At 38.5% G+C, this 13269-nt stretch overlaps 1 protein-coding gene across 1 annotated transcript in view; it reads left to right on the forward strand.

Annotated features, from left to right (window-relative positions):
- LOC126321930 (heterogeneous nuclear ribonucleoprotein U-like protein 1) overlaps positions 1–12200 on the forward strand; it is a 105707-nt gene extending 93507 nt beyond the window's left edge. The window contains exons 15-17 of the mRNA XM_049994241.1: positions 4928–5066; positions 6238–6443; positions 11787–12200. Of these exons, the coding sequence (XP_049850198.1) occupies positions 4928–5066; positions 6238–6443; positions 11787–11906 (465 nt within the window). The 3' untranslated portion in view covers positions 11907–12200. The remainder of the gene's footprint in view (positions 1–4927; positions 5067–6237; positions 6444–11786) is intronic.
- The last annotated feature ends 1069 nt before the right edge of the window (positions 12201–13269 follow it).

Raw genomic sequence — 13269 nt, forward strand, 5'->3', positions numbered from 1 at the left:
CCTCTACCCACCCAACCTCCACAATGTCCTATTCTGTCCCTGAGCCACTTCTAATGCCATCCCATTGCCACAGAGATAATATCCCTGTTGAAGAACCAGGTTTAAGATCTGCCCAGTCCCTGCACTCATCACATCAGATTCCAGTGTTGTCACAGGCTAACCTACCCTACCCCACCAAAGACCGGGCTGCTGTGAAAGCACCCATGTCGTATACCAGATCTGCAGAAATTATTGCACAATGCTTTATGTTGGTGCAAGCTGAAAAACTCAGCATTGCCCAAGTATTCATATTGCCAGTTTTCTATTATAAATATACAGTTTCTGTAGACTGGGTGCATCTGCTCCATGTATCTACAATTCGATTTTGTAAATTTCTCTGTGGCAATGCTTGTGCAAAGTCTATGGAGCATCTGCTGTCTACAGAAGTTAAGATAGTTGTTGGGCACAGAGGGTGAGGTCATCAGAAGGCTGTTCGGTGGAGCTCCACGATCTGTGGCAAAAATTGGGGAAACAATCCACAGCTGTCACACCTGACCTGCTGCAGCTAGCTGATGTCATTTGCCATTAAAGGAAGATATTTTGAGGACAATGACGGTGAAGCATTGGTCCACCACCAGGACAAGGATTGGTAGCCACAGGGCATACACACCCTTGTTTTGCATTGGAGGAAGGTCATAGAATGGGGTGGAGATTACGTTGTAAAATAGTGTGTGCAGATAAAGCTCCATTCTTTTGTGTAATTCTCATTATGTTCAGTAAAGAATTGTTGAAGAAAAGAATGTGGCGCATTACTTTCCAGGCAATCCCCCTTTACATATTATTTTACTGCTATCTGCCAATGTCCCGCTGTCAAAGTATAAAGCAGCATCCTTATTTCCTGATTAGAGACTCGGCAGTCTAACATTCGATATATATCACTTGCAGTGGGTCCGCAACTTCGATGTGAACCAATTCTTGGAAATTATGAAGGTCCTGTTAGCTGATGATGGACAACACGCACCCATACATTGACAAAGAATTGTTGCTGATGGCATCTGATATGGAAGTGTACATGGAACACAAAATTGTTGGTCCCAGTGCTTGCACACTTTCTTTATGATAGGACTGTAATACCTTTCCCACCAGTATACTCTTCACACTGTATGCTTCAAAGCGTGCTTTTCACTGCAAGTTGATGAGTGCTTATTGCTGTGTGGGCGATGGTATCCATATTAGAAAGAAGCCTGTCGGGAAAGCTTTCTCTGTATATTCGTGTCGCTTTACAGGCACGACATCCTGGTGCACAGTACATTAAAATCATGTCTGCCAAATCCTGTGAGTAATGTTCCACCTTTGACTATGTGCCACGCACTGTACACGGTAACACATCTCACCATGGACACAATTCAAGCTGCTTGAATGCAATGGACAACTGACACCAGGCACAGTGATGTGCATGTGCCACAGATTAATGTGCCAGTGCGATGCCAAATGACATCACATGGCACACATTCTATGTGCTAAGCTGTATACAGTATGTCTGTCTGGTGGTCAGGGCTGTACACTGTTTACCACCAGCTATCTGTTCCATTGTAAAACTGACATCCAGCAGCTTTGTGAGAGTGCAGCAGAATTGCATGTACCATCGCAGTACATGCATTGAGACCTTCTGTCGTCACTTTGAACAATTACTACAAGCTGAGTTGTTACACAATGGATGTTGTGTATGATTTTGGACCCACCGTTTAAAGTTCATTTAAAGATTTGAAAAATCTTCATATCACCAGTGAAATTGCATTGTTCAGTTAAGATGTTGAAGCTGATTAAAACCATAATCTCCCTACGAGTTATGGATTAACCTGTATCATGGCATGTGAATTCTTGTTTCAAATGTGTTGGAGGTTATAGTATTTTCAGGGAGTAATTATCACCCTTTGTAAATCTTGTCCAGCTGAAATTATTGTCACTTTAGCACGTGTACTGCAATATTATTACTTCAAAAGATTGTGCCTACAAAAACTGAAGAATCTGTTGTAGGCCTAATGTACATAGCATACATTCAGCACAATGTAATAGTACCATGGCATATCTCCCTAAGGTCAACTCTTCAGTTCAATCAATAAAATACAAGAGCCTTGGCATGGCACATTACAGGATGTTTGGGAAATTGGCGTGCGGTCGCCACATGTGTTGGGAGTCTGAACTGCACAAGTTTAGTGGAAAACACTTTCCGCAGATCTGATTGTGATATGCTTCTCGCGTATGCAGTTTAGTCAGTTTTTAAGTCACATAACATTCGTAGGCAATTGTGATATGTTACGTATTTTTCTACTCCCCAGAGCAAAATTGCAGTGGATGTGGCTTAGTGAAAGAAGGGCCATAGATTTTTCGAGATGACCCAAGTTCTCAAAATACTGTTTGGGATGAAGTGTAGTGTTAGCTGTGTGTGCAGTAACACCACCGTGTTGAAACTATGAGTAGTTGATTTCATCTTTAGTTGAAAAATGAAATCGAAGACCATTAAACAAAAATATTCACTGTTTACATTTACTTTAAAAAAAAAATCAATATCCAATAATGGGCCATCTGAATATTGCTAACTACACTCGAAATTTTGTGCTAATTCAAGCACAGCATAGGGATTCATCTTTGACCATAATTGTTTTTGGTGTGTTAACATAACCAGAGGGTTGGAACCAGGCCTTGTCTGTCTAGAAGGTGACATCAAGAATATCAGTGGTGTTCCTCTCAATAAGAGTTAAACCATTTGCAGTACGGTATTCACTTTTCAATTTACACATTTTCTGTTCTTGCACTACTGTCATTTCATACGGAAATAATTTCAGTGCCAGTTGCTTTATGTATGGTTGCAAGCCTGATAACTTTCGTGTGGCAACTTGCTCAGTGATTTTGCTGCTGAGTCTGAAATATCCACTGTTCATAGGTTTGGGTGGTATTATATTGCGTTTAGCATGTAACCGTGAGCCTGTTTCTTGAAATTTCTCAAAAAGTCGACAAACTGCATCATGATGAGGCACAGCTTTTTCTGGGCATTTTTCATCAAATGCTTCCTTGTACTAAATTTCTGTATATATTGCGTTGTTGAAACACATGTTCAATGAGAAAAACACGCCACACAATTGAAAGCACCATAATTTAAAGCCAAATGGAACATCTAACCACACTGTACATTTCATTCAATAACTTTCATCAACTGAACCAAACAGCTAAATGTTACGCAGCTGTAGAACAATTAGAGAACAATCGCTGACCTATGAAAAACTGTTCTGCCACCTTCAATTTGCACTTCCAATGTAATCTGCGTTCATAGTCTACTGCTATCTTGATTATATAGTTACGTACTAAAATATATGTTGACTCTCACATTAAGTGAACTGTTGCACTCTTTGGCTTTGAAGTTATTATACACAGTACATTATTCTAGAGATAGACTAGTCCTGTATACCTGCTCTTCAGTGAAGTGTGGCTGTTAAGTCTTCGGTTCAGACGATAACAACTCTTGGTCATTTCCACAATAACCACTGAACAATTGCCTAATCATCCAATATATCCTATTATTTTTTTCATCCAAGGGCTGTTGACCCCTTGACACTCAATAGGGTGGGATTACCAGTTGAAATGTGCCTCAAGACCCTCTGCTAGGACTATCATCTACCCTCATTAGATTGTGTTGATTGTGCTTTCCCATGCACTCGTTGGTGAGTACCCAGACAACAAATAGGACCAGTCTTGTTTCAAGGATCTAAAGTTCATTGCCTCCAGCATGTTAAGGCATCTGTTCCACAGTTCTTAAGGGGTATCAGGGTGCTACCATCATTTTCATTGATGATGCTAAACCCAGGGACAGAGATGTGCTTTCCATCTTCTGCTGATCAGGAACAACATTAAATGCTGGGTGTGTGTAGGACTATCAGCTCTGCTAAAAAAAAAAAAAAAAAAAAAAAAAAACCACACCTAAATTTTATTAAACATGCCTTTCTCAATTATATTTTAATTTTTCACTGACTCAACCAACAGTGCCCAGGCTATTGCTCACATTACTTGTACAGCATTTGCTTTGATGGTCTTGACACAGTTCTGTGGGTGTAAACTCACTTGGAGATAGATCATCTGGTTAGCTACTGCTTCCTCTAATGATCTCCATGCTTTTTGTCCCTGAAGGAAGAAGGAATCCACTGTCCTATGTTGCCTCTACATAAGTGATACCTGTAAGTTATAGTTTTATCTTCTAGTAAGCCACTCACTATTGTCGTTGAGGAGTCTTTAAGTGGCACATATCCTGATGGAATTTACCCCTCCTACCTCTAGGCTCGCCCACCATGATCTTCCAGATTCTTTGACTAATGTTGGCAGGCAATTGAACTGCTTCTTAGTTAACGTGGAGAGCTGCTTTTATTTTCAGAGATAATGTTTTAAACTGCTCTGGAGGTGGTGTTTACCAATACATGATTTTTGTCATCTCAGTCTGATGCATTTTCCTGTATCTTTGCTGCCTTTTATACTCCTGTGTCACATGTAGCCCCTAACCTGGATTCAGAGTGGTCCATGGCAACGTCATCTGTCTTACCTCCCCTGATATTTCCCTTCCTCCTACTTTGCTCTTACAAAGGAACATGTTGCTTCAAAAGCTTGGAGACAAAAAATTGTCCATGTAGCACATAATGAAGTGAAAACAATGGAGGGCTCCGTAAACTGTAATACAGTGGTAGGCCCTGTGACAGATGATGTCGATTTGTCAGTTAAACCTTTCATTTATTTTCTAACGAGATGTCACTGCTCTTGTTAATTTGAGTTGCATCACTTTTGTGTAGTTGAATATGTTTCATAAAATATTTGTTACATGTAGAGTTCAGCAAAGTCAGAAATTCAATATTTCACTGAATTAGATTTGTGAATATATCAAATAATCACTGTTCTGTTTTCACAGGGAGGTTGGGGGAATTACAACCAAGGAAGTGGGGCCACTACTAGTAATGTAAGCAGCAGTGGCAGCTCAGGTGGAGGCTGGGGCCAGAATTATAATCAGCAAAGCTGGGGACAACAAAACACCCAGCAGAGCTGGAAAGGTAAATAAAAATATTGTATGTATTTATTGGAAATGTTTGTTACTTTGGGATTGTTTCATTGGCCTACTTCCCACCAGTATAGTACAATCATCAGTGCTGTGTCTAGTTTTGCAGTCCTATTTGTAGTCTTAACAAGCTATTACAATTGGATGCTTTCAATTTTTGTTGGGGCTGAACATCAATTCAGGTAGTAAATGTGAGTAATCAGTGACAAAAAGGTGGGATTGATGGCTTCTTTCGGAAGAGCAAGTTGAACATCCATGGTCCAAACAAAATTTTGACTTTGTATTGCCTTTGACACATTTTTTCTCCCTCATAGAACTAAATGTATCTGGACAGTTTGGTATCAATGATACCAAGAACCTGTCATCAGGTTAATTATGTCAGATTATTATGACTGGCTTTGAAAATGATTTGTCAAGTGCTGCTATGTTATGGGAAGAAGTTTCGCGCTGCACTTTTAATAAACCAGCACAAGAGAAGAAGTTGTAAAATAGTGCATGCAAAGAAAAGGTGCTTCCATGTCAACAATCTGGCTATGGATAAAGTGCGTAATACAATATGGCAGAATACCTTGTAATTTTAATAGTATTGAACTTAATTATACCCAGGTGAAAAGTGACTTGGGTAGAAACAAAGTAGTTTAAGCTCAGTAAAGGGCAAATGCTAACAAAAGCAGCTATTGTTAACGTTACACCACATGAAATGGTTAATGTAGAAGTTTCCTACTTGGTATTGTCATTTGTTATTTAACAATGCTTCACTGACAGCTAATTTGTGCACCAAAGTGGGTATGATACACTGCACACATGATGGTAACAACACTGACCTCTACTGGCTCAGTGCATAACTGTCAAAAGTCACACTTTATTTTAATTGTTCTGCAAGGTGGAGAAACTGCTCTCCCCGTCCTCAAAAGATCCTGTGTTATTGACCTGCATTCCTTTATATTCTTTCACCTGTTTTCTTACCCATTTGCTCTTTGTCCCATTAAAAGTAGGGAAAACTCCAGATAAGCTTTCCATAAAATACGTAAGTTTTGTTCCAGTTCTGTACTAGTATTATACCCTTGTTAAGTTAACTTGTATCACTGTAATCAAGAAATTATAGTGTGTAACTGCCCAGTACCATAGTTTGTGGCATGTAAAGAAAATTTTCTGTTCATTATTAGGTTATGGGCAGCAGCAACAGCAACCACATCACCAGCAACAGCAGTCACAACAGCAGCATCAACAACAGCCGCCACAACAGCAGCAGTCAGGATACGGTCAACAAAGCTATTCACAGCAGGGTTATGGAAGCACTACACCATACAATTGGAATCAACAACAGTACTATAATCAAGGTTATGGTTCCAGCAATCAAGGATGGGGACAGGTAAAATTAAAGCTCTTATTTTCAACTTTAAAATTTTATATAAAAGCTGGCCAATATTTCAGGAAGCAAAATTTTTGTGCTGCCAATACACATTTAAAAGTGGAAAAAAACTATTCCTAGTTTCCAGAACTTATTACTTCCTTTCTGATGTAGGAAAGAAAACAAGATGAGTAAGCTTAAAAAGGAGGGAAGGTTGCTAAAACCCCAGGATGAGAGAGCCATCTGTAGAAAAGACAGTTGAAAATAGAGAAAACCTACACTGAGGAGAAAAGTCATGGGGTACCACCTAACATCTTATGGTGTCTCCGGCATGGAATAAACAACTTGTCAGGAAGTCCACTGCAAACACATTGTCATGCTACCTGTATAGCTGTCCGTAACTGAAAAAGTGTTGCTGGTGCAGGATTTTGTGCACAAACTGATCTCTTCATTATGTCCCATAAATGTTCAGTGCGATTTGTCACATGATCTGGGTGGCCAGATCATTCACTTGAATTCTCCAGACTGTTCAAACCAATTGCGAACTATTGTGGCCCAGTGTCGTGGCCCATTGTAGATAATAAAAATTCCACCGTTGAATGGCTGCATATAGTTTCTGAGTAGCTGAACATAACCATTTCCAGTTATGCAATGAGTTCAGTTGGTCCAGAGGACCCAGTTCATTCCACGTAAACACAGCCCCCACCATTATGGTGGCAGCACCAGCTTGCACAGTGCCTTTTTGGCAACTTGGATCCATGGCATTGTAAGGTCTGTACCACACTTGAACCCTACTATCAGCTTTTACCAACTGCAATCGGGACTCATAAATATCAAGCCATAGTTTTCCCAGTTATCTAGGTCCAACTGTTATACAGCCATGAGCCCAGGAGAGGCACTGCAGGTGATATCATGCTGTTAGCAAAGGCATCTGCATTGGTTATCTTCTGATACAGCCCATTAATGCCAAATTTTGACACACTGTCCAAACTGATACATTCGTCATAGATCCCTGCGGTAATTGCACGCAGTGTTGCTGGTCTGCTAGCACTGCCAACTCTACTCAAATGCTGCTGCTGTCGGTCATAAGGGTTATCGGCCACTGGATTGTCTATGGTGAAAGATTATGCCTGAAATTTGGTATTCTTGGCACTCTTGACATTGTAGATCTGGGAAAATTGAATTCCCATCCGTGTAGCTCAAACTACCATTCCTTGAGAAAGTCTTTTAATTTTTGTGATGTAGCCACATCAGAAATCTTTTCACATGAATCACCTGAGTACAGATGGCAGTTGCACTGCCATTTTATGCTTTGCGTACATGGTACTACTGTCATCTGTATATGTGCCTATCATTATCTGATTAGTTTTGTCGCCTCAGTATACAGTGTCTCCAAAGTCAATTGGCTTTGTGGTACAATAATGAAAAGTAACTCTTTTTACATATTTAGATATGCATTGGTAACAGCAACAGTTACTCGTAATTGGTGTTACTAACAAAAGAAAGTGTGAATACAGAATAAATGTGTAATGTTAAAGTTATTGTCTTGGCACAAAATGTAAACAGCTACGATGTCACTGGACAGTTATGATTTGATGAGCTATCCTCACCCTCATAGATATTCTACACTATGCCTCAGTCCAAAGGTAGTATGATAGAATGAGATAAAAAGATAAGAGCAAATGAAATTAAATGTAAATTAATAGTATGGCTAAAAACAGAGAGAGAACTATAAATATAAGAGTAATAAAATAAAATAGGATGATGAAAATACTGTGGTGGTGGTGGTGGTGGTGGTGGTGGTGGTGGTGGTTTGTTCAATCGTTTTAGTGATGGTCATTCCTATACACAAGATATTCAACTTCTGCTTAGTAGAAACACATTTATTGATTTGAAGATACAGAATCCAATCACTTTCAAAGTAGTCTCCTTGAAAACGCGCACTCTCTCCCAGCCCTCCTGCCATTGTTAATGCATCTTTTGGAATGTTGATCTGTCAGGCCATTGCATTCTGCATGTCGTCTTCTTTTAACTGTAATAAAGTTCCTTTCAGGGGTATTTCAGCTTGGAAAATAGCCAAGTCACACAGAATGGGATTTACTATCTGCATTGTCTTTTCCAATTCTCTGATGTTGGTTCTGTTTCATTGTCAACAGTTTTGTTACGTACTTCAGAGACACTTCCTCATGCACAAATGGTTGGTCAAATTTGAATGTAGTAATCAAGCAGTTACCCACATCATTTGCAAGTCTTTTTACTGTGATAAAACAGTCTTTCACGACCAAAAATATGTGCTTGTTCAATGGCACCGCTTTTTGTATGGTTTAGGGTGTGCCTCTACGTGGTTCAGTGGGTAGCCTTCTTTGAAATGGGTGTACCACTCTATTATCTGTGAATAGCTCACAGTGTTGTCGTTGCTTGGAAATGATTTCTGCTGAGGTGAGGTGTCGCCCACCTTTTTTTTTTTAATGCAATGTCGCTGTTCAATTTTATCTGTTATTTAATAAAATATTGAAATTCAATATTTAATAAAATATTGAAATCCAATGAGTACTCACTACTTATCCTCGCTCATCTGGAGCTACGTATTACTCAGTAAGCCACCATATGGTGTGTGTTGGAGAGGATATCTTGGCCCATTACTACTAGTCACATTTCCTGTTCTACCCTCAAACGGATTGAGGGAAAGAAGACAGTCTGCCTGCCTCTGTACAGGTCCTAATTTCTCTTACCTCATCTTCACAGTCCTTGCACAAGATGTACATTGGCAGCAGTAGAATCACTCTGCAGTCAGATGCAAATGCTGGTTCTCTAAATTTTGTTAATAGTGTTCTTTTAAAAGAACATCTTCCCTCCAGGGATTCCAATTGTAGTTTACGAAACATTTCCGTAACACTTGTCAGTCAAACCTACTGCTAACAAAAGAAGTGGCATGGCTCTGAATTGCTTCAGTGTCTACCTTTAATCCAACCTGGTGAGGCTCCCAAACACAGAGTAGTACTCGAGAAGGGCTCATATAAGTGTTCTATGCATGATCATCTCTTACAGATGCGCTGCACTTTCCTATAATTCTGTCAGTAAGCCAAAGTCAACCATTTACCTTCACTATTACAGTTATCATGTGCTTATTTCACTTTGTGTTACTTTATAGCATTGCGCCTAGATATTTAATAAATGTGACTGTGGCAAGTATGACACCAAAAATGTGTGTCGAACATCACAGGATTGTTTTCCAACTCGTCTGAATTAACTCAAGTTTCTCTACATTTAGAGCAAGCTGTAATTCATCACACTGAAAAGAAATACTGTCGAAGTCCTGCTGTATCTTGTTAAGTCTCTCAGAAATAAAACTTCCCTGTACACTAGTCTCATTGACACTCGATCGGATTGCTTGTCACTCTGTATGTTACGTTGTTTATGTATATAGAGTGAGTAACGGTCTTATCACGCTTCCCTGGGGCACTCTTAATGACATCTCTAACTCTGATGAACACTTGCTACCCAGTAGTACATGTTTGTTTCTATTCGGTAAAAAAACCTTACACATTTCTAAGAACTTTTCCATAAGCTTGGACCTCAATTCCACAGTGTGCCCCTGTATCGGTGCTTCCCAAAAATCTATCAATATGGAATCTGAGTGTCAGACAAGTGCTTTAAAAATAGGTGCTAATTCGTGGACAGGAGATTTTTCTGTCTGAAGGAGACTAGCCATAATCAAATGTAGGAAAATGCTCACAGATTCTGCAACAAACTTGTGTTTGGGAGTCTGTAATTTTATGTATCCTAGCTGTGGAGCCTGCCAGGGAGGTCTGTTTGTAATCTGTGCAGCTCGGAAATCCTCTCGCATGACTTATTTTTTAAATGTGAAATTTAAAACATCAGCTTTCATGTTGCTGTTGTTTATCTTGCTGCACATAGGCCACTGCTAGTGACTGAGCTTTCTACTAACAGGGAAAAATGTCCCCCACATCTATAATAAAGTCAGTCTCCTGCACTTCATTGATTTACCCAGGAAAGGAAGATGTTTGATTGAAAAGAAGTGCAGCGAACATGTGTAAGTTAGTAAACCATGTGTGGTTTCAGATGTTCTGCCTTTGTTGTAAGACTTACCAGTGGTGGTCCTGAAGTGGAAGTGGATGGGTACAGGGGGTACTCATTAAACAGTCTTGATAGACTTGTTCTTGTAAAAAGGCTGCAGTGGCCTTTAGTAAACTGACTGGCAAAGCCATTTCTTCATACTTTCATGCAGATTAATCACCAATAAACCTTCTGACTTGTATTTACCTTAGCCTACCTCTGTAATAAACAGCACTTTTAAGAAAAGGCGTTATTGCATAAATAATTGCTGTGACTGTTAGCAGGATTGTATGGAGAGATGATTGTATGTACATGTTAAAATTCTGCAAAAATATTATGCTCCTGCAGCTGTAGTTTCTGCATGGCTACACTTCAAGACTTTAGGAAACAAAAGCTTTCCAGTGGTGTTAGTGCTAAAGAAAGGTCTTTTAATTGAATAGATAAAAAATCTATTCGCCAAGCGGCGGCAGACACACGCAAGAATTTTATATGCCACCGTTTCATGAGTAGATTTTCTAACTATTCAATTAAATAATTTTATCAGTAATTGATTGTTTTGTTGTTTCATTAGTCTTTTGCAAGACTTTTTACCATTGGTGTTTTCAATCAAATGGTTTATACTAATAGTATACTAGTAGACAATATCTTAAGCTCAAAATAAGTGGTAAACATTAAGAATTTATCAAAATACAAATAATTCTTAGCCCAATAACGGAGATGAAATCGTAGTTTGGAAAGAGATTTGTTGTTCAGTAAAGCACCTCACCTTGTGGGTACTACACAATGCTGAAATGAGCCTGGTGAGCTGCCAATTTATCTATTTCAAATGATAGGGGGATCTGAGGTGATGTCATTAAAGATATTGTGTGTGTCCTGTTGTTGCCGCAGTGAAGTTAGTCTAGATGTAACATTTTGTACATTCTGAGAAATAGCAAGGAGTATTGTATTCAAAGATTCTAGCTTTATGCAGACATTATTTAAAGTATGTGCTGTACTGCATGATGAATGGTTCAAAGACCTCTCACAAAAATCAAAATGTAGTTCATCTCTTTAAATGCATTGTTTTGCAGATATGTTCTGTGTGCTTTGAAGTTGCTCTAATTGTTGAATATGAGGTAATACCAGCTTTTTAAATAGTACATCCACATTTTGCCTGTTGGTTTTAGGCATAATGTTACAATTTGAATTGTGATTAGTGTCTTAATTTTAAGATGATGTAATATTTCAGAATAAACAATTTCATTTTTGTTACATAATACTTAATGTATTCTTTTATTGTTTATGCAGGCGAATACAGACTCCTATGGTGGTCCTGCTCAGCAGCAAGGGACATGGCAGGGATATGGACAGGGTTACAATTATGGATCCAGTCAGCATGTAGCACCTGGTGGGGGCTACCCTAAGTAAATGTCATATTCAAAATGAAATCAGTTTTTTAGATGTGAGCAGGAGACAAGTGTTACAAAGGAGACTTGACACTAGATACACAAGTACACAGTGTTAAAGCATTTTTGATTTTGAGGTATGACAGACAGTGCTTCATAGCTCAGTAGTTTTAAGAGTACATGTAAAACTGAAAAAAAGTATTTTCTGACAGTAAGCTCTTGTAGTTCATTATTGTATTTTGTGTTACAATGAAATTATCAGATTTATGTGAAAGTGAGAAAAGAATAAATGTACGTATAATTACCATGACCATTACGTATAGTGGTGTGCAATTCATTTTGAAAATTCAATTTTATTGGAACTCGTTAAATATCATTTTAATTTGGATAAAGTACAATAAGATATGCATAGCTATTTCAGGCATCATCCATAGCGTAATATTAATTTTTCTACTACAGTATTACCTAAGTAAAATACATCTGAAAACATCCCACCACCGATTGTGAGAGAGTTGTTCAAAAATTTTCTAGTGGTGGTCTAGAGAAATTGGCAGTTGAATTCTGTTAAGTGAAAATGTGTGATATGAAAAGAGCATTGTCCTCCTCTTGTAACCTGATAATTTTGACACGTCAATAGGGAAGGCTTACAAAAAGTAATAATTAACTATCTGCCACTTAAAAGAAACTGATTGATTTCGGTGGTGAAGGGAGAAGAAGCACTTAGTGTGATACATGAGATATTACATGAGATATTTCATTGTTTCTTGTAACTTTAGTTCTAACAGCAGTGTAGCAACATCTATCCACTTGCAAAATGCAAATGTAATTTCCTACATTTCTGGCAATTCACCCTCCTTACTAACCATCAACTGTTCCATTGGAGAGGTCAACTCAGATTGGCTGTTGTGTGTGCAATGTAAACTAGTCAGTACTGTTGTTATTTCTGGTTAATTTATTTACTTTGCTGCCATCGCAGTAGTGTGTGTTCCAAGTGTTTTGCTTTTTTAATCGTTTTTGAATTGCTGTTTTCAGTTTGGTGGCAATGATGCCAATATGATGGCACACTCAATGAATTAAGTATAATTTTAAAAAGTAAATAAATTATAACTTTCTCATACACATACATGCTGTGTGACAGACAACACATTTCAATTTTGGTAGGTAATAGAGATCAAGAATATTGCTGAATTTATTTCTTTGCACATTCCAGACACATGCACTCAAAATTATTGTACTTTCCCATTAATGTTCTTGACGGTACCTTGAAAATAATTTCAGTGAGAAATACTTGCCAGTACAAAAACAGTATTTCCTTCCTCTTGATTTTTTCCTTTCCTTCTGAAAACAAGTTTTGTTTTCACATTACAAGGAATTAAATATTTTCT

This window comes from Schistocerca gregaria, chromosome 2 (assembly GCF_023897955.1).
Source record: "Schistocerca gregaria isolate iqSchGreg1 chromosome 2, iqSchGreg1.2, whole genome shotgun sequence".
Lineage (NCBI taxonomy): Eukaryota > Metazoa > Arthropoda > Insecta > Orthoptera > Acrididae > Schistocerca > Schistocerca gregaria.